Source organism: Cnephaeus nilssonii, assembly GCF_951640355.1.
Source record: "Cnephaeus nilssonii genome assembly, chromosome: 20".
Taxonomy (NCBI): domain Eukaryota; kingdom Metazoa; phylum Chordata; class Mammalia; order Chiroptera; family Vespertilionidae; genus Cnephaeus; species Cnephaeus nilssonii.
The window spans coordinates 36,876,369-36,896,767 of record NC_137091.1 but is presented as its reverse complement, the minus strand read 5'-3'; the positions used below and the strand labels follow the sequence as shown (position 1 = coordinate 36,896,767).

Below are 20,399 nucleotides of genomic sequence, written 5' to 3'. Positions count from 1 at the left end.
TCTGGGATCTTGGGGGTCTCAAGGACCTATGGATAGCAGAATTCAAGGGGCAGCAGATCACAGGGAATATCAGACTAGAGAGGTCTGAGTTCAAAGAAATCAGATCTGAGGGTGCTGGGGTCCTGGGGCACCTCAGATCTCACTCTGGTATGCAGGGACCAAGGTCTCAGGTCTGGGATAATCCCAATGCTGTGGAGGCTTGAGCCCTGGATTTGAAAGGTCAGTGGCACCTTGGGGTCTTGGATCCAGTGCTCCTAAAGCACCTTGGGGTCACTCTAGGCTGGGGACCAAGGTCAGGGTTGTCATGAACACCCCATCCTCTGGGAGCCGGGCTTCCAGCCTTTAGAGGATTGGGGGAATCTGTGGGTACAAAGAAGCCAAAGATTCCAGGACATCCTGGGGCTTGGAATCTAAGTCCAAGAGGGCTCTCTGAGGATATGGTACCAGTGTCTTGGGTCCTGAGGTGTGGGTGGCCTTCAGTCCTAATCAGAAAGTACTAGGCATCTCAGCGTCCTATATGAGATTCAAAGCTCCTGGAAACATTGGCTGGGGAGGATGGGCAGGCGGGGGGCGGGGGGGATGTCTGCAGCTGTCTTTGATCTCTGGCTCCCAGAGTATCTTGGAATCTGATGTCTGGATTGGGGGATGGGGGGGAAGAGGTGAGGCTATGAGGTGGGTCTCCCAAGCCATTTTGGTCAGAGAACATCTATTTGAGCATATCCTCGAACCCAGGGCTTGGTGTCTTAGGGGTCCTGGGGCTAGGCGCCCCAGGTTTTAGATGAGCATTCAGGAACCATTTGGGGTGATTCTGGGTCCTGTGATCTCAAGATGTGGGAGTAATTGTATACAGCCAGGGTCAGGTATTCGAAACTCCTGACTCTTCCGGGGCTGTAATCTGCGGGTTCAGTCAGGGTCCAGGGCCCTGCCTCTGTCAGGGACCTGTGTGCCCTGAGGTGCAGAGCCTGGGGGTGACTGGAGTCGCCTCAGTCTAGGTCATGGGGGGAGGGGCACAGCAGGATGAGGGTGCCGGAACTCAGGATGCCTAAGACTTAGGCAGACAGCGCGGTGACGCTGGGCCTGGGAACGCTCAATCCTAGATTTGGAGTCCCGGTTCCAGGTCTGGGGTCTCCCAATCTAAACTCGAGCTTCAAGTTCCAGGTGTGCCTAAGTTTAGATTTGGGTTCCAAACGGAGCCCGGGGGTCCTGGACCCTCCATTTTGGGTCCCCCAGGCCATCCTCACCGCACGGCCTCCTCGTGGCGACCTCCGCAGCCCGCGCAGCCACATCGCGCTGCAACCCAGTGGCAGGCGCGCAGGGGCGCGTAGCAGCAGAGGCAGGGCACCGCCAGGGAGAGCGCGGCCAGCGCGGCCCAGCGCGCAGCAGGGCGTGGGTGGCCCGGCTCGCAGGCACACGGGTCCGAGAAGTCGCCTTCGGCATCCGACAGGCAGTGGTAGAGCAAGCTCTCCGCACACCACAGGCAGCTGAGACGGCGCACCAGCAGGTGACCCGGGTCCGGGGCCTCCGCACAGCGGCCACCGCGCCCATCGGCTCTGCGGCGGAAGAGCGCGCGGCAGTGCACGCAGCGTGCCGCCTCCTCCGCCTCCGGGGAGGCCTTGGCTGGTGCGGGAGGTCCAGCCTCTGGGAGAGGGGCAGGTAGGGCGGCTGGGGGCCCCAGGGCTGCACCCCTCAACGCGCCAGTCTTGGCAAAGCGAACCACGCAGGTGGACAGGGTGAGGGGCGAGGGCAGCCCGGTGCGCCTGTAATCCTCATAACCGCGGCTGCCCCAGCCCAGCCCCGCTGCCCCGGCCAGGGGCTCTGAGGGCTCCGGAAATCCTGTGAACGGCAGGAGCGGAGGATAGCTCTGTGGGATGAAGAGACAGGAGAACCCATCAGTGGGGTTTGTGATCCCTGACATCCCATCACAATCACAATCCAGCCTCGTCTCAGAAAACCCGAGAATTCAAAGACCTCGCCACAGACTTCATTCACCCGAGGATCCTGTCCTGGGACCCCGTGGCCTGAGTCCAGCAGTCTTCCAAACCCCAGGCCCACTCCTCGCCCAGGGTCAGAGGAAATCTAGGGACAGACAGAAGAATCCAGGCACCAAGCCCACACCTTAAGGGCCCAGTAGTCCAGGCTCCCGTCCGGTGCTCTCTCAAAAATCCAAGAGCAACCCCCTAATACTAGAAGAATTCATTGCCCAAGTCGTCCACCAAACCGCTCTGGAATTCAGAACTAATTTCCAGGAGCTCAGGAGACGCTAGAAACCCTCACCCAACCCTCCAAGGATCCCAGACTTTCAAATTCCACCCGATCCCACCATGAACTCCGGTCCACCACCCCTAGAGTGTTTGTGGTTTCTTGCCCCTCTGCAGCCTCAGTTCCTGCCCACTTCAGGACTCCGGCGCCCCATGAGGTGCCCCAGACTTCTGCTGGGGATTGAAGGGCGCACCTGAGTGGAGGAGCTTCGGTGCTGGGGGGGCGTGGCTGGCCCGAAGCTGGAAGCTGACTCCTCGGTGACCTGGGGGGCCGCTGCAGCGGTGGTGGGAGGGGTCTCCTGGCGGCTGTGACTGGAGGAGGAGTCGCTGTCCACGTGGGACTGGGGGGAGATTGGCAGCCTCAGAGCCAGATAGGCACAACCCAGCTGATGCCCTCACATAGCCCCCTCCCCTCCAGCGAGGGCTCTGTGGCCAGCCAGGCCAGGGTTCAACCCCCCCACCCCCCTCTGACTAGCTGTGTGGCCTCCTGCAAGTGAGCTAATCTCTTTGAGCCTCAGTTTCTTCCTCTGTAACATTAGGGTTATAATAGTGTCTATTCTTAAAGCTGCGGTTAGGTGCCACTGTAAAGGGCATGACACATGCCTGAAGCTCAGGAAGAGCTAGAAATGGTTATCGTTATTGTTATTCTCTCCCCCCCGCACACTACCCCCCCCCCCCCCACTTCTTACCTGCTCAGCTCACGAACCTACATAACATCAAATCATCTTTCTCCCTTCTCAGAAGCCTTCTCCCTTGGCCAGCCAACTGCCGTCCTGCCTCATGCTCACCACCACACCTTTATTGGGGCAGTTTCACCACCTAGAATTCCTTCTTTCCCACCCAGACCAAGCTCTATCCTTTACAAGCTGAAACATCACTTCTCGGACCCTCAGTTTCCTTTCTGTAACTTGGGAATCATTCCTAAGTCATCTGTTTACTCTCTTCAATAGCCATTCATTGAACACCCACGACCTGCCAGGCTCACATAGGCTCTTGTAGGGATGTGAGATGAAGCATGGAAGGCACGCCATCTTTCCTGAGTAAGCACTCAATAATCGAGAACTATCTATGTGTTTTTTGTAGACCCACCTGAAATCTCCCATTACACTGGGAGTTCCCCAGGTCTGCCCAGAGAACCAGTTTTTTTGTGTGTTTTTTAAAATATATATATATTTTTATTGATTTCAGAGAGGAAGGGAGGGATAGAAACATCAATGATGAGAATCATTGATCAGCTGCCTCCTGCACGCCCCCTGCTAGGGATCAAGCCCGAAACCCCGGCATGTGCCCTTGACCAGAATCGAACCCAGGACCCTTCAGTCCACAGGCCGATGCCTTATCCACTGAGCCAAACCGGCGAGGGCCAGAGAACCAGTTTTGTTCCTCAGTGTCTCAAGCAACTACCACTGTTCCCAGCAAGTGCCAAATCACATTGGACATCTGGGCATTTATTGATTCAATTCATTTATTTGACACATCTTTGTTGCACACTTATTGTATCTCTACCGCGCCCTGTTTTAAGCCTTGGAGATGCTGCAAGACAGCAACGAAAGATCCTTGCCCTCTAGGAGCTGACATTCTAGCATGGAGGAATGACAGTAAATTAAAAGATAAGAAAATTGTCTATTGGGAAAGAAAATAAGTACAATATTTTAGAAGCTGGGGAAAAATTAGAACAGAATAAGGAGCATCAGGATATTGCAATTTAACAGATTCCTCAGGGAGGGCTTCAGTGAGAAGGCGATGTGTGTAAAGCCCTGAAAAATATAAGGAAACGAGCCATGTGGAAATTTAGGAAAGAGTGTCCCAAGACAGAAGGACCAGCCAGGGCAAAGGCCCTGAGACAGAAATGTGCCTGCCCTTTTGGAGTAATAGTGAGGCAATCAGTGTGGCTGAAGCAGAGTGGGAATGAGGGAGAAAAAGAGGGGGCCAGATGGTGTGGGATTTTATGTACCCCTGTAAGGACTCTGTCCTTTACCCTGAGTGAGATGGAGCTCCGGGGAGGGTTCTGAGTGGGGGATGGCCATAATCTGACTCAGATATCAATAGGGTCCCTCTGGTTGTGCTCAGGAAGAGTTTTTTGTTTTGTTTTTTGTTTTGTTTTGTTTTGGGGGTGGTGATGAAGGCGTTGACAATGAGAAGCGGGTGGGATGGTCGAGTTGGGAGATGAGGTTGGGCAGTTACCAGATTGGAGGCAGAGTCTGATCATTTTGAAAGTGAAGCCAACATTTGCCGATAGAGAGGCATAAAAAGGGAGAGGAGTCGAGGTTGACTTCAAGGTTTGTACCCTGAGACACTAAAAGGATGGACTTGTCATTAATTTGTTCATATATTTACTTTTAATAGTCATTCATTTTATAGTTTATCTTTAAAAAAAAAATCTGCCTTTCCACACTAGAAGAGAAGCTCCATGAGGAAAAGGACTTTGTTTTGTTCAGTGATGTATCCCCCGTGCCTAAAACACTGCTAATTAAAGTTGCTCAATAAATACCCTTGAATGAATGTGTGAATATGTTCTATCATGATAGAACAGAAACTAGAATAACTGGTAGTTTGGGCCCAAATTTCTGTCCCTAGCTTGTGGCATGGTGCCTGATACACAGCAGGTGCTCAATAATGGTTGTGGAACAGAAATAAAGCCCTGCCCTTCCAGCAGAGCTGGTCCTGGAAACTCACCGTCAGAGGGCAGGGGGTCTCTGCAGTGTCCTGGGAAGGGGAGGAGGAGGAAGAGGAGGAGGGAGTGAGTGAGCCTGGGACAGGGAGAGAAGCAGAGAATGAGTTCCATGTGCCCCAGCTTCTCCCACCCCTCCACCCCGGCCCCCAGTGCCCACCACCTGTACCACTCACCTTGACCCAGTGCCGCCAGTGCTGCCAGCAGGCTCCTCTGGAACTCATCAGCTTCGGCAGGGCTCTGAAATGTCAGCCCAAACTTGCAGTCACCCAAGCTCCAGTGATGGAAGATGGGGTTCACCTTGTTGTAAACCAAGCCTGGCCTCAGTGTACACTCCAAGGTGGTCTGAGGGCAGGAGGAGCAGGTCAGACACCTCCATCCAGCCATGCGTAGGACTTCTCCTCCACCCCCAGCCTCTGCATACCCCTAAACCTCATTTCTCTATCCTAGGCGTACCCCTGAACCCTGACCAATATCACTCCCCAATTTTATTGAGCAGACATCTGATACTCCAACATTTCCCCCAAATCCCCTGATCCCTTTTTCCAATCCCCCCCCCCTGATATCCCAATAGGAATCCCAAATCTTATCGAATGCCTCAAAAAACTAATTAGTCCACTTCTGATAATCAAATATCCCTCCTCTGACTCAATAGTATTCCCCAAACTTTATTAAACTCCTCAAAATATTACTGTTAATCCCCTATCGATGCCCCAATAATCTCCCAAAACACTACCCCCCAAATTCTTATCAAACTCCCACAGATTCCCCAACACATGCTGGTCAACACCCTAGATAATCCCTTATATCCTTGCCCAACATCCTTATATTCCTTCACACCATTTCAAATCCCCATGCACTGTTCCTTCTGACCCCTCCCCTGAAATGCAACCCTTCCCCCAAGCCTTTGCAAACCAACCAGATCTTTCTACCACACCCCCAACTGAAACTTTAACACTGTTCTTCCCTATCGTGCCCAGAATATGCCTGCTGAACCCAAATATAGGGTTGTAAGCCCTATCTGACATTTCCAGATAGTCCCCCACCAAATGCCTCCAGGTATTTAGGGCAGATAGGGGCCAAGAGTGTAGGGCGCTGTGGTGAGGACTCGGGACAAGATGGAGCAGTGAGAGGTTCTAAGCAGAGGAGGGATGTGATCTGAGTGATGTGTTAGCAGAGCCCCTGTGGTACACACTGAGGTGGGGGAGGGAGCAGGGCAAGGAGAGCGGTGAGGAGGCTGCTATGATAGTCCATCAGGCGATGGCAGTGGACAAGACCTGCCGAAAACTCCAAATGTTCCCGAAACTCGCAACTTTTATCCATAGGACAGATATCCACTTCCAAACTCCATCCCACACTCAGGTTTGATCCCCAGGCTTGGAGAGGACCTGACTTCACCTCTGCACTCCCAGGCCCACGTCCCTATTTTCCCAGGCCCCCACCCTAGTCCCGTGCCCCAGGGTGGCTCACTTTCTGGTCCCGGAGTCGCTCCCCGTGGATGACGTAGTGCCCCTGGCGGGCCCCCCCCTCGGGCCTGGCCCCTTGGACCCGACATAAGCTCACCTGGCTGAGGCCCCCGCCCCCCACAGGCAGCCAGCCCCCACTGGAGTCATCTCGGGCCATCACCACAGCTCGGACCCGAACCATGTACCTGGAGGTGAGGGGACAGGGACAACATGGTCAGTGAACTCCAATCCTGTTCTCACATTCCATGTCTCACGAACCCTTCATCTCCCCTCTTCATTTCTCACATCTGGATCCATTGCAACTTTCACCTTTGATACTCAGCCTACCTTCCATTTCCGCCTTCTTCCCAGTGCCCACCTTCTCTCCCTACCCGCTTCTTCCAGCATGGCTCCTTTCTTCCTCATGCCGTCCTTTTCTCCCCTCCCTACCTTCTCCGTATCTACCTTTTCTTTCCATACCCCTTTCCTCCCCCTCCCCATCTTTCCCATCCGAACCCCCACAGCCTTGGGTTTCCACTTCCCTTCCCCCTCCTGCTCATACCCATCAACCCCATCTCCTCCCTTCTCTCCTCTCCTACTCATACCCACAGCCCCACCCATCCTTCCCCCTCGCAGCTGGGTGCCTGCGCATACGTATTTTCTTAGAGCCCATCAAGTCAGCCCCATCAAGTCAGCTCCAGTCCCCCCTTCACTGCCTCTGCACGCTGCCGCTCAGGCCACTGGGCTCTCCCCGCCGCCCCCCCCCCCTTCCCGCATTTATGAATGAGACCGGATGCAAAGTTCACTGAGTCACCCAGCAACGGGAGATGGTCAGGGAGAGAACCAGAAATGACCAGAAAGAGGCCGGCAGGGAGATGGAGGCAGAGGAAGCCAGAAACCGGCGACGGAGACACATCCAGAGAGCATTTCATTCACAAAAAAAACCACAAAATAAAAAACAAGCCTGCAGCCTCAGGCCCCAGCCGCGGGAAGGCGAAGGGGAGAAATTGGCGGGGGAAGGGGGTGGGCGTTGATGCCTCCTTCTCCCCGCCCCAGCATCCTTCAAAACCATCTTACCCCGCCCCCCAGCTCAGGAGACCTAGCCCTCTGCCCAGGACTCGGGCCGCCGGCCAGCCCCTCACTACCACCTGGTGCAGGGACCCTGGCGTCCCAGACTTGGGGACCCATGCCACGAACGCTGGCCCTTTCCCCCACTCGCAGGCTACCGGTTCCCCCGGCCCTTCCATAGGGGAAGGGGCGGCCGCAGAGCCGCCAGCGCCCCCAGCCCCCTTTTCTCAATGGGATGGGATTTTGTGAATGAGCAGTCACGTGACACAGCTTCCTTTGTCCGCCCGCCTCCCCGGACAACAGGTGAAGCCGAGAAAAAGGGCAGGGGTCCCCTGCAGGGCCTCGCTTCGAAGGGACGCCGGGGTTCCTGGGTGCTCTATGCTCTCCACACATCTGTTTCCCGGGAGGAGTGGTCCCCACAGCTTCTCAATGGTGGGGGTCCTGCCCAGAATTTTATGAATGGAGCATCCTCGGAGGAAGTCCAGGCCCCCCAAATGGAGACTGCTACCCCAAATGGCTGCCGCGCAGTTTAGGAGCCCCCCACCCCCTTGTTCTTCCAGCCGGGATCTGGGGACGCCCCGGTGGGCAGGAGGCGCAACGCGGTGCAGGTCGTCCCCACACCAGGACAGCCCTCGCCCCCCTCACCCTCCGCGGCACCTGCCTGGGAGGCTCCGGCCGGGCTCCGAGCGGCGGCGACGTGGCCTCCTCCTCCTCCTCCTTTTCGCTCCGGCTCCCTCGCTTGCTCCGGCGGCGCTAGAGACGGGCTCCGGGAGCCGGGGCGAGGGGGGAGGAAGGGGGAGCTTGGAAGATGGGAAGGGGGAGGGGGAGGCTTGGGGTGGTGTAAACGCGAGGCGGGAGTACTTGCCCGCTGGGTCCTAGAGCCCGGCACCAGCTCCAGGGAACAGCCCCCCAGCCCCCATTTTCTCAGGATCCGGAAAGGATACCCTGCTTTCCCACCCATGAGCGCCTCAGGATGTGGGGAAGGGGTCCGGGACATGGCCTGGCCTCAGCGTTCTAAAGAGGCGAGCGTCTACGCTTTGGGTACTAGACGGAAGGGGCTCAGTGCCTGCCGGGCTCGAAAGGCAGGGGGCGAGAAGGGAGCCTTCACTAGGGGGCGAGGTCGGAGGGCCCGGGAAAGGAGAGACCGGACCCAAGGCGCAGACTAGTGAGTACGTCCTGGAGAAGGGCCGGTCCCTGGTGGATGGGCCTCCTGGGCGGGCGATGGACAGAGAGGGTCTTGGGAGTTTAGGAGTAAATGGTTTTGGGGAAGGGGCGCAGGAGAGATCCAAGAGAGGAGCTACGTGGCCGTGTTCCTAATGGGCGGGCCAGAGGGAGGGGGACTAATGGGAGGGCTGGGCATTGTAAAGGGGCGGGGCTAAGGAGAACTGTCCAAAGGGGTGGGGCTTAGGCCTCCGAGGCCTAGGAGTAAGGGAAGAAGACCCCCGAGTATTTCCAAGGGAGATCCAGGTTCGCGAGAGGCCAGTTTCCCAAGCTGTCGAACAGGAGGGCGTGGCCTCGAGCCAGGGGGCGGGGCCTAGATCTCGGGGTCCGCCCTAGCTGTCTCGCCCACTTGCCTTCACCCGCATCCCCGTTCTTTTCGGTTATTTTCCTCTACGGCCGTTCCCCGCCCTGCCCTGGGCCCAGGGGGCCGTGGTGTGAACTTTGGTGGGCAGGAGAAATCGGTGAGTGGGAACCTCTGGGCGGAGGAGCCAAGGGCGGAGCTTGGGGGAAGGGGTGGGGCCTGAGTGTTGAGGCCTGCGCTAGAACCCGAGCAGGAAAGCGTTTAGGAGCGAGGCCTGAAGCGCTGCCGCTGCTTGGATAGAAGGCAGGCCCGACATAGAGATAGAGATAGAGAGATCAGAGGATTAGAGGTGAGGACTGAGGGCTGAGCATTACTAGCACACCTGGAATTTATTAGGTGGAGGCGGGGCCAGACCTGAGTAGGTGTTGAGGAGGCCCTATTTCCTGACAGTTGGGGGCGGGACTAGAGTGGGGGTGAGGCTACAGTGCAGGTAGAGAAGCTTGAACTTGTGGACCTTATAGGCTACTGAGCACAAGCATCATGAATGATGTGGCCTGAGAGAGAAAAGCGGGCAAGACCTGTGTCTTGGAGCCTGAAGACCTAGGAGGTGGCCCAAGGGTAGGGATTGATCGGAGGGACCAGCCAGGCATTGGGGATGGAACCTCCTTAAACTAAGGATGGAGCCTGTGTGTGAACAGCAGCTGTATGAGGCCACGGGGAGAAGGCGTGAGCGCGGGGGTCAGGGAACACGAATGCGCCGAGACTGGTGCCTGAGTGGACCGAGTACAGCCAGTGTCGTCGGGTCCCCACAGACCTGGCAGACTGACTGGTGCACGTTTTTCCGACCACAGTCTCCGACCTCCGTCAGGAATGGGGAACGTGCAGTCGGAGCCGTCCGCGGGCGGGGGCTCCCGAAAAGAGCAGGCCTCGGACCGCTCTTCCGACTCCCGCCGGACATCCTTGGCGGAGCCCGAGGTGACCCCCTCCTCCCCGGCCGTTCGCCTGGCTCGCGGGCTGGGCGTCTGGTTCCCCAGCAGCTCAGCGCCCCAGGGACTCCTGGTACCCCCGGAGCGCCAGGCCTCACCCTCGCCCCTGCCCCTGCCCTTAGAACTGCCCTCGCCAGTGATGCCCCCTTCAGAGGAGACGGCTGCGGCCGCGGTCTCCACACCATCCCCACCCCCCGTGGGCACCCTGTTGCCCACGCCGTCTAAGTGGCGGAAACCCACGGGCACCCCGGTGCCTCGGCTCCGTGGTCTACTGGAAGCAAGCCATCGCGGCCAGGGCGACCCTCCGAGCCTCCGCCCGCTGCCGCCGCCGCCGCCGCCGCCGCCGCCGCCGCCGCCTCTGCCACGAACCGAAGAGGACCCCGACCCAGTCCCGAGGGCCCCATCCCTGACTCCCCCATCCTTGGAGCCGCGAAAGACGTCACCACCGCCGCCTTCCGACCAGCAGACCCCGGACCACACAATAAGTCCTGCTGTGGCCACACTTGCCGCAACCCCCATAGAAAACCAGGTCCCTCGCAGCGGCGAGCGCCAGGCAGCCGGCAGGGCCGGCGGAGGAGCTCCTGCCCCGGCCGGCGAGGGTGAAATGGCCCGGCCTGTGGCCTCCGAGTCCGGCCTGAGTCTGCTGTGTAAAGTCACCTTCAAGTCGGGGCCTCCTTTGCCCCCAGCGGCAGCATCGAGTTCCTTAGTCGCCAAAGTCTCGCTAGGGGGCAGCGGAGGCAGGGGACTCTTCTCCACTGCCTCGGGCGCCATCTCTTACGCCGAGGTCCTGAAGCAAGGGCCCCTGGCTCCTGGGGCCGCTCGCTCCCCTGGCGAGGTCCCTCGGGTGACCCAGGAAGCAGAGGGCGGTAATGGAGACGGCGAGGGGTGTTCTGGACCCCCCTCCGTGCCTGCGTCCCACGCCCGGGCCCTTCCGCCACCACCCTATACCACCTTCCCAGGCTCGAAGCCCAAATTTGACTGGGTGAGCCCTCCCGATGGCCCTGAACGCCACTTCCGCTTCAACGGGGCAGGCGGAGGCATCGGGGCCCCCAGACGGCGCGCAGCCGCGTTCTCAGGTCCCTGGGGCTCCTTGCAGCCTCCTCCAGGGCAGACGCACCCAGCTCCCGGGCCCCGGAGGCCCGCACCCGCCTTGCTTGCACCGCCTATGTTCATCTTCCCAGCGCCCACCAATGGAGAGCCGGTGCGCCCCAGGCCTCCCGGCCAACAGGAGTTGCTACCGCCTCCGCCACCGCCCACGCCACCACCCACGCCGCCTCTGGCGCCGCAGCCCATACCGCAGCCACCAATTCTCCAGCCAACGCCACTGTTCGCAGCGCTCCCACCAAACCCAGGCTCAGGCCCCTTGGAGTCCGCCCAGGCTACCGCCCCGCCCCTCGCCTTGGCTGCAGACCAGGCCCCAGCCCCATCCCCGGCTCCAGCTCCCAATAGGGCCGAACCATCACCACCTGCGCCCCCGCCCGCGCCCATCAAAACCCGCACACGCAAAAACAAGGGCCCGCGCGCTGCCCGGGGCGCGACCCGTGAGGATGGTGCACCTGGAGAGGGTCCTCGTGAACGGACTGCAGCGACCATGACTGACAGCGGTGGTGGAGGTGGTGGCGGCGGAGCTCCTCCAGCGGGGACGGCTAACACTGCCGCCCGACGCCACTGGCCGCCCTTCCAGGTGCTGAATTCTTGCCCCTGCAAGTGTTACTGCCGCCACCAGCCACGCCATCGCCGCCTGCCACGCAACGTGTCTGCCTGGTGAGGGGAGGTAGGGGGTTAGGGAGGGAAAGTGGGGAGTTAGGGAGAGGAGGGCATACCCCTTTTAAGTCCCAAACCCAACTTCCTTGGGTAGAGTCCCACTCAGCCCTTTTGCTCAGGACCCCAGGTTACCCTTGACCTTTTCCTTGGCTGCAACTCAAACCCAACTGGGCTCCAAGGAGGAACACGTTGGCCCAGCCCTTTGGTATCCAGCCCTTCAAGCTGACTCCTGGCCCTGTTGTTACTTTCATTGCTCTCTGGAGCCATCAGGGAGGGAAGCTGGTCCCAGCTGACAGTCTTCTTAGCCTTGACACTGTCCCTGAGAGTACCAAGAGGGGCCATGTTCCAAGCCCTTCAGGGACGGGAGGGGAAATGACTATCTTCTGGAACCAAACGGATATAAATGCAGCACCCCAAAGGAAGTCCCTGGTCTAGCCCCTCAGACTGCCACTCCTCCCTCTAGCCTCTGGCAACTTCTGACTCTGGGACCCAAGGTTTTGACTGCCAGCGGGCACTGATGTTCCAGTCTTAGTGCTGCAGAGACTACTCCTGAGTCTTCAGATCCAGGGGAGACACTATCATCTAATTACCTCGACACTGAATTTCAGGATCGGTCACCCTGGCTCCTGAGAATGCTGAATCACTAGGACAGTGGTCGGCAAACTGCAGCTCGCGAGCCACATGTGGCTCTTTGGCCCCTTGAGTTTTTAGCAAAGGCCAGCTTAGGAGTACCCTAATTAATAACAATGTACCTACCTATATAGTTTTAAAAATTTGGCTCTCAAAAGAAATTTCAATCATTGTACTGTTGATATTTGGCTCTGTTGACTGAGTTTGCCGACCACTGCACTAGGAGACCCTCTGCCCTGGACCCCCTGGAGCTCAGCTAGGGAGAGTGGGGGATGTCACACTCACCAAATCTCGGGCCCCTTTCCTATTTAGTTTATCTGGATATAGCCCTGCCCTAGACTGCCTATAGTATATTCAGACATGGTCCCTCATGTAGATGGAGAAAGTAAAGCCTAGAAGGGGTAAAGGCCTCACCACACTGCCAGACCCTGCTGAATCTACTTTCATCCTAGGCTGAGCACGCCCATCAACCACCTGAGCGAGCCATCCTGGGTTGCCACCATCAAGTTGGCCGGCTCCCTGGTAGCCGGGCTGGAGCACTTCGACTTGCAGGCCACCCATTCCAACTGAGTGTAGTCTGTTCAATGGCCTCTACCTTCCCCTCCTTGACAATAAAATAACCACCAACCAGATGCCTAGCTGCCTGTTCAAGTCACCTACTAAAGGTTGAAGGAATGGGGTTGGGGCATGGCAGAAGTCTCCATGCAGGTACCACATCCTAGAAATAGGCTGGACCCAGAGCAACAGTAATGGAAGTTCCATTCATCCACCATCAGATTGATGGGGCCCAGGGTGAGATGGTCTCATTCCCCATACCATCAGCTCCATTTCTGAGCTGATCTCATGCCAAACTCAAGGGTTCAGCACAAATCACTGGAAAGCAGGAGTGGACATTCCCATTTTACAGCTGGGGAAACTGACTCTGGAAGGCTTGAAAATGCCACATATAGCCCAGCTAGACTTGGACTCAGCCTTAAACACCTCAAGAATTTCAAGGCAGGAAACATAGGCTGGGGGTGTAGGAGTTTGTAAGTCCCAGCACTGGCTCAGGAAGGTCGGGAACCAAGACAAGCCCATGCCAGGGCCCATGCCTTTTGTTCCAAGGGTCTCAAAGTGGTATCCCACACAAGGGTTCCATTTCACATATTATTGTAAACTAGTTTAATTCATTACAAACTTATTTTTAAAAATTGGGATACTTCATCCCCTTCACTAAAACTGGTACCTTAGCCTGGCCCTCCTGTGCCCACAGCTAGGTGCAACAGTTCCTCTACCCAAGGCCTGTGCTCCTCCAGGCCACACTGCCACCAGGACCCTGCAGTGGGCATTAGTTTTGATACCCTCTGCAAAGGCCACTGGACAAAGACTGGCCCTGAGGGCCCTCAAACTTCCAAGTTTTTCAGAGACAAAGACTTGTCTCCCCACCATTCCACCTAGGGAGACAAGGACTTAGGAGAGAGAATGTCCATTCAGCTTTATTAGAGGAAACCCTGCAATGCAACTGCTTTCAATAATGAAAGCTCTGCCCCACTCAGTGCCTGCTGGGCTCAGACGATCATTTCCAGCTGCCGGGCATACTCGATGACCTGTTTGGCCAGCTCCGTGGAGGGGATGGTGGTATCTTCTGGTTTCTGCTGTTGGCTGGCAAAGCTGTAGTAGTTGTTGAGGCCCAGGACCCACCCTCGCTGCAGAAAGGGAGGGATGAGAGATGGGTGGGATGATCACATAGGCTCCCTCCCCACCCCATAGAGCCAGCACTTACCCACGTAGGCCCTGGCTTGCTTTACTAACCATAATCTACCCGCACAACTCTAGGCAAGTAACTTCACCTCTCTGTGCCTCAGTTTCTCCATGTTTGAGACTAGGACCCTAATCACACTCCTCTTCAAGTCCGCTATGAGAATTCAATCAACACTTGTAAAGTGCTGAGAATAGTGTTTGGCCCACTAAATATCAACCGTTACCACCACTCAAGGTCAATTTCACCTCTTCTAGCCAGGGTCACTGCACCTCATGCACCAACATGTCCAGGGGCACTGCTCCTGCACAAATACCCCAAACCAAACGAAGCAAAGTTGTGTGGGGAAAAGCGACAACCTCCAAGGAATTCTGTTAAGGACAACAGCCAACGTGTGCTGAGTTTTCACCTCTACCTCGTGCCAGATGCTATGCTAAGCTCATCCCACATGTTAAATTCTAGCCTCATTCTACAGATAGGGAAACTGAAGTTCAGAGAGGTTTGGTGACTTGCCTGAGGATACACACCTGGATTTTTAAACCGTGGGCAGTCTTGCTCCAGGTCCCTCCAGGCCACCCTCATAGCTATTAGTAAATGCACCCCTTGGCCCCATGACCCCTTGCACCCCAGCCACCTTTTTGGCATAGTCTGTCATCTTTTTGGGTGTGTTGAAGAAGAGGATCCGGGTGGCCTCAGTAAAGAGGATTTTCTCATAGGCCTTCTCGATGCATCCAGCAATCTCATCTCTGGGGGAAGATGAAGTTCTCACTATTGAACACAGACAGCACTCCAGGCTCTGTCCTCCCTGGTCTGACATGGGTAAGTTCTGACCCTTCAATTCAGTACCGACTACTGGAATATGTTTGTTACCTGTCCTGTTTAACCAATGGAGGCTCAAGGAGAGAGAGAGAGAAGCTTGACCAGCTTGCAAAACCAGGGCCACACTCAGGTCTGACTTCCTGGCCCAAACTCTGAATTCCACTCCCAGCCACAAGGACTTCGGGCTATCTGAAAGCCAGCCTGGGATTCCCATGTAGGGGGTCTTTTCACATAACACCCCCCCCCCCCCCCAAGGGTGCTGCACTCCATTTCCAGATCCAATCCTGAGGGGGTTCCTTGTACCCTTGCCAAGCGGTATCATGATCAACACTGAGTAGAAAAACTACAAGGCATGGAGTCACTGAAACAGGAGAAGGGGTTAGCTTGGGGGGAGTTGGGTGGGGATGACAGGGAGGGTGCATCTGTTCTGAAGTATTTTATTTCTTAGGCCAAGCAGTATATGGATACTCACTTTTCACTCCTTTAATTTTGGAGTCAAAATATTTCATAATTAAAAATAACCCAAATCCATGAAACTGCCATCCTCACTCCTCCACCACCTCTCTGGGCTTGGCTTTGCCACCCGAGGAATGGAAACCCTCTCAATCTGATACTCTGCCACCACCTGGGCACTCTTTTACTTCTCAAAGGACTTGTAAATGTCATGCCCACCTTCCTCTGTGATGTCACTTGTGCACAGAGCAACCCCCGAAGGGTTAGTGGGTTTAAGGGCCCCATTTTAAAGTGGAAACTAAAGGCTTCACAGTTCAGGTGATCTGAGGTGAGGTCGCAGGACTCATGGAACACTCCTAAGAAAGGCAGCATGGTCCCTGTTCGCTGAGCACTGTCTGGGTGCTAAATCAATGCTCTGGGTCTGGAATGCATAGGCACACTGGAAAACAGCCCAGAGCGAGATGAGGACTGTTTCCCACAATCTCATGACCAGTTCCAGTGCACAGAAAAAGGAAACTGATGTGCCCAGTCTCCCCGGAGCACAAGTGGCCAGAATGGGATTCAGTTAAGGGCTGTCTGACTCCAGATTCCAAGGCCCTGGTTCCCCATGAACCTGATAGTGTCAAGCAGGATGTCGATGAAGAAGGTATAACTCTCCGCAGGGATGTTGCCTTTGGCCAGGAACACCTTGTTGTAGCTGCCCTCCATTAGGTACTGCAGAGACCGAGGGTGGGGAAGATGAGAAGATGAGGTAGAGACAGCATAGTGGCCTACCCTCTCAGGCTTCACCATACTCCCAGTGCTACCATAAGCCCCACTCTGCTAGAACACCCATTCCCCATGCAGAATGGGCACCTGCTCTACCAGAGAGGCCTCCCCAGTTTACTTCCATACACACACACACACACACACACACACACACACACACACACACACACCCAGCCTGCCCTGGGCTGGTATGTACTAATATCATCTATTATCCAATCACAGGAGGAGACAGAGCTGGGTGTACGGCAAGCCCATTCCTCCTTTGCCCAAGCTGAGCTGCCTGCCTTAACTGTCCTCTCTCCCAGCCTCTCCCCACAGCCAAATCCTCCCATGAGACCTCAGCTCTAGGAACTTCTTCCTAACCTTGGGTACTAAGGCTCTTCCCTCACCCTGCTGACCTTGTTCTAGAAACACTGTCTTCTTTGCTACCCCTCAGCCAGGCAACCAGGCATGTTTCTGCCTTGGGACCTTTGGCAGAAGGTCCAGGCTACCTGGACCACTGTTCCCCTAGATGTCCATATGATTGGGTTCTTTACTCCTCTCAAGTCTTTTTTCAAATTTCACCTTTTCAGCAAGACCTTCCCTGACCACCCTTATGCCATGCTCCCAAGATCAGGGATTTTATTTGTTTTGTTCACTGTATAGTCTGAAAACCAACCACAGTGCCTGGCACATGGCTGGTGGTCAATATTTGTTAGACAAATGAGTCCATGGGCTGAAAGATGGGTGAAGCCTGTCCACTCCTCCAGGAAACCCTCCCTAATGTCTGTCCTTGCACCACCCTCCTTAGCCAGGCCCTTCCTTTCCCTTTTTCCAGACTCACCTGCTCAAGGGACACAGGATGCTTGATGTATACATTGGTCTGGATGTCCTTGGCAGGCAGCCGCTCCAACTCCGTGTGGAACTCAGCCACCCGGTTCTGAGACAGCAGGAAGAGGAGGTTAAGGCCCAAGAGCTGGTGCATGTACGCTGATTCAGGGAGCTGTTCCCTGTGAACCAGGGTGAGGGAACCAAGGTAAGAACTTAGGTACCTACTGTGTCTCCCACCCCAGGTTCCAGGGACCCCCTATGACTGTCTCATGCTGTCCCCTTGGGAGAGGTATTGAGCCCTGGGTTTTCAGATGAAAATGATGTCCAGAGAGGTACAAAGAAGTCACAAATCATATGGGCCCAAGTGAGTGACCTCACTTCAGTAAAGTGACTCAGCCTCAATTTCCCCAACTGTAAAATGGGTATTACTACAGTACTCATACCACAAGAAGAGGGTTAAATGAAGAAGGGTTAAGTGAATTAAATGATTTAACCTAAAGTGATTAGAACAGTACCTGGCCCAAATAAGTACTGTACAAGTATTAGTTATGTTTATGATATTAAGAATCATAGCCTTTATTTTAAGGGGGGAAGTGAGGCTTAGGGAGGTAAGGTCATTTGCCCAAGACCACATAATCAGGAATTGATAAAATCAGTTTCAAACTCTGGTTTGTCTGACTTTTGATGTCAAATTCTTAATCATTAATCCATGCAGGCACCACTGAGCTATAAAACCATTCAGTTTTATATTCAACACATATGCACTGAATCCATGCCCTGGGCCTGGCCCCATGCTAGGCAAAGTTGGGACACAGCAGTGACCAAGACCCCTCTGCCTTGAGGAGGCTCACAGTCCAGCAGGAGAGACAGGCCTGGGATAGGAGAAGCACAGGCAGAGGGGTCAGGGCTAGGATGGGGCAGCTAGGAAGAGTGCTGATACTGCATTGGAGACCACAGGAAAGAACGAGGCCTGGAGCCTGAGGGTTATGGAGAGCCATGACAGGTTCTAAGCAGGGCACCCACATGGTCCAAGTTTAGTGTCACAAAGATCCTACTGGCTGCCATGGGGTGGGGGTGGGTGGAGGAGGAATGATCCAAGGGGTTAAGGCTGGGGCCAGGGCATATGAAAGGTAATGGTGGCTACACTGGGGAGTGGAAATGTGTGGGAATATGGAGGGGGAGACAGAATGAAGGCCAACCTCCTGAGCCCGCAGTCTCTGGGGATGAAGCTCTGCAGAGAGGAAGTTCCCTAGCTAGAGCACCAGGGATCAATGAGCTGCCATCAGGCAGAGTCCATACTCACTTGTAATCGAAGTAGTAACATTTGAGCTGGGCCATGTAGCGTTCGAAGGAGGGGATGTCCTTGCGTAGGATACTCCACTGGGCCCCAATCTCCAGTATATCACCTGTGGGTGACAGGGCACGCTCTCAGTTGAATGAGTCCCTCTCCCGGCCACCACAATACTATTCCTGCCACGACCCCCAACACATTACCCTCCACCAACGCCAGTGACACTCACGGGCCAGAATGAGCTGCTGTTTGGTCAGTTTGGTCCCTGTGGTTGGCAGGAAGTTGAGCTCCAGCAGAACCAGCTGATAAGAAAGAATGGAAAGGGGAAAAGGAAGGAAAGAAGATGGGAATTCAAGTAATGGTTACTTACCTTTTCTAGGCCTTGGTTTCCCAATCTAGAAAATGTAACTCATCATCATCATCATCATCATCATCATCATCGCTTACTCATAAGGTTGTTATGAGCACGAACGGAGTCAGTCCGCATAAATCCCGAGGGCTCATTCAGGATTGCCTCACATTACAATTATTAATAGCCCTACTGGGGAATCAGGAGACAAAATCCATGCCTGGCCCAATGGAATCAAAGTGGTGGTGGGGGGTGAGGGGGGAGGAGGGGAACACTAGCACCTTCAGTTCTTGCAGACCTTTCCCATACTCTGTTGGGTTGAGCCCAGCTTACAGCCCCCAACCCCAATCCACACCAGCGAGGGAGGGAGGGATGCTAACCTCCGGGTACAGTCCAGCCCACACCTCACTTCTTATCTGACAACACCCCCCACTCAAACTTGGTCCAACTCACAGTATGTCTACTTCCCCGAAAACACTTGGTCGGAAGTACCATGAACCCCACTCTAGTCCTCTGCTATAAGACATTTCTTTTGTAGGTTTAGTCCAGCCTTCACTCCCTACAGCTGCATCCCTAACCCCAGTATCTCAGAACCAAACTTGGTCTGGCCTAGACTCCACAGCCCATTACCTTCTTTCATCGCCCCCTATCCCGTCCTCATTTCCCACGTGGTCTCACCCAGAACCCGCCGCCGGACAAACCCCGTCCGGCCCCTCCAGCCAGTCAGGCCCCCCAAGCACCCACACTTTGCGCTCTCACTGGGTTGTGCCCAAACCACCCTCCATCGCCCCTCCAGGTCCGCACTGGGCTGTTCCGAATCCTTCCCTCTGTGTGATCCCCGACGTGGTCCGGTGAACCCCGCGTCCGGAAACTCGGTTCGGCGCCCCCGGCCGCCCCTACCTTGAGACGGCCCAGCTCCTCCCCGCACTTGCTGAGGTTGGGGCTTTTACGGTTCCACTCGCCCTTGAGCTGCTCGTACATGCCGGCCGCGGCCTGCAGGACCGCGCTCGAGGCCGCCGAAGGCCCCGAGTTCGAGGAGCCCACCCCGGCGTTCAGCGCTGCGGCCGCCATCTTCCGTGATGCGGCAAACCGCCGGCGCGAGTCACGACGGCGACGCCGGGCGACCTCCCCCAGCGGAAGTGGGGCCGAGAGGCGGAGCCCAAGCTGGGGGCGGGACTACGACTGCGCGCCGCCGCCCCGCGGCGCCTTCGGGTCCCGGCCCTTGGAGGAGGAGCACGTCGCTCAGAGCTCCGTCCGCTGTCTCTCCAGACGGTGACCGGAAGTCGCCGGCCGCCCTAAGTGAAAATGGCCGCGGTCGCCACGCTTCCACACGTCCCATAATCAATATGGCTGTCCTGGCTTCAGCCGGGGCTCTCCGGACGCCACGTTTCTGTCTGGGAAACTCCGACGTCAGGGCAGCTTCTCGAAGCCAAGAGGTGGCAGTGGCGGCGCCGTTTGGAAAGCCGCGTTGTTGTTTTCATTTTACAAACGGGCTGTAGGAGCCTGCCGTCATCTGCCAAGAGACGTAACAGCTGAGATTTGAACCCCAGCCTCTCTCTCTGGTCTCTCGGTGCATCCTTCCACGTCTTCTCCAAGTTTTTGCAAATATGCACAGACTTGACAAAAAGCATCCAGTCTTACGGCTTTAAATGGCTCCTGTATGTGGAAGATCCCCAACTTTGTTTCCCTACTCCCAATTCCTCCATATGTATCACACCTGCATATTCAACATTTCCACTTTTTCTCAAACCCAACTCTCTTGTCACTGAAACAGGAATATTAGGGGAATATTTAGGCAGGTTTAGGGAATTTTTAGAATGGGGGTCC

At 55.8% G+C, this 20,399-nt stretch overlaps 2 protein-coding genes across 3 annotated transcripts; both read right to left on the bottom strand.

The window, feature by feature from the left end:
- Positions 1–554: 554 nt before the first annotated feature.
- Positions 555–10,722, bottom strand: SPRED3 (sprouty related EVH1 domain containing 3). 2 transcript variants are annotated; one of them, XM_079799588.1, is made up of 5 exons: positions 10,608–10,722; positions 5,106–5,274; positions 4,935–5,008; positions 2,453–2,599; positions 555–1,861 (listed from the first exon to the last, which is right to left on the bottom strand). In XM_079799588.1, exons 1-5 carry the CDS (start codon positions 10,719–10,721, stop codon positions 1,238–1,240), a joined length of 1,128 nt encoding a protein of 375 aa, XP_079655714.1. In that variant the 5' UTR covers position 10,722; the 3' UTR covers positions 555–1,237. The 2 variants fall into 2 exon arrangements, with proteins under 2 accessions (XP_079655714.1, XP_079655713.1); XM_079799587.1 differs by lacking the exon at positions 10,608–10,722 and adding an exon at positions 6,400–6,727.
- A 3,081-nt stretch (positions 10,723–13,803) lies between these two features.
- Positions 13,804–19,692, bottom strand: PSMD8 (proteasome 26S subunit, non-ATPase 8). Its single transcript, XM_079799590.1, has 7 exons — positions 19,473–19,692; positions 18,453–18,525; positions 18,236–18,338; positions 16,946–17,111; positions 15,968–16,068; positions 14,717–14,828; positions 13,804–14,029 (listed from the first exon to the last, which is right to left on the bottom strand). Exons 1-7 carry the CDS (start codon positions 19,641–19,643, stop codon positions 13,892–13,894), a joined length of 864 nt encoding a protein of 287 aa, XP_079655716.1. The 5' UTR covers positions 19,644–19,692; the 3' UTR covers positions 13,804–13,891.
- Positions 19,693–20,399: the final 707 nt, after the last annotated feature.

Excerpts from the sequence above, each read along its gene's own strand:
- SPRED3 (XM_079799587.1), bottom strand. The coding sequence starts at position 6,576 with ATGGTTCGGGTCCGAGCTGTGGTGATGGCCCGAGATGACTCCAGTGGG. Across the intron at positions 5,275-6,399 it reads AGCGACTCCGGGACCAGAAA|ACCACCTTGGAGTGTACACT; the intron begins GTGAGCCACCCT and ends TCCTGCCCTCAG. Across the intron at positions 2,600-4,934 it reads AGACCCCCTGCCCTCTGACG|TCCCACGTGGACAGCGACTC; the intron begins GTGAGTTTCCAG and ends ATCTCCCCCCAG.
- PSMD8 (XM_079799590.1), bottom strand. The coding sequence starts at position 19,643 with ATGGCGGCCGCAGCGCTGAACGCCGGGGTGGGCTCCTCGAACTCGGGG. Across the intron at positions 17,112-18,235 it reads TGTTACTACTTCGATTACAA|GGAACAGCTCCCTGAATCAG; the intron begins GTGAGTATGGAC and ends CCTGGTTCACAG. Across the intron at positions 14,030-14,716 it reads TGACAGACTATGCCAAAAAG|CGAGGGTGGGTCCTGGGCCT; the intron begins GTGGCTGGGGTG and ends CCCTTTCTGCAG.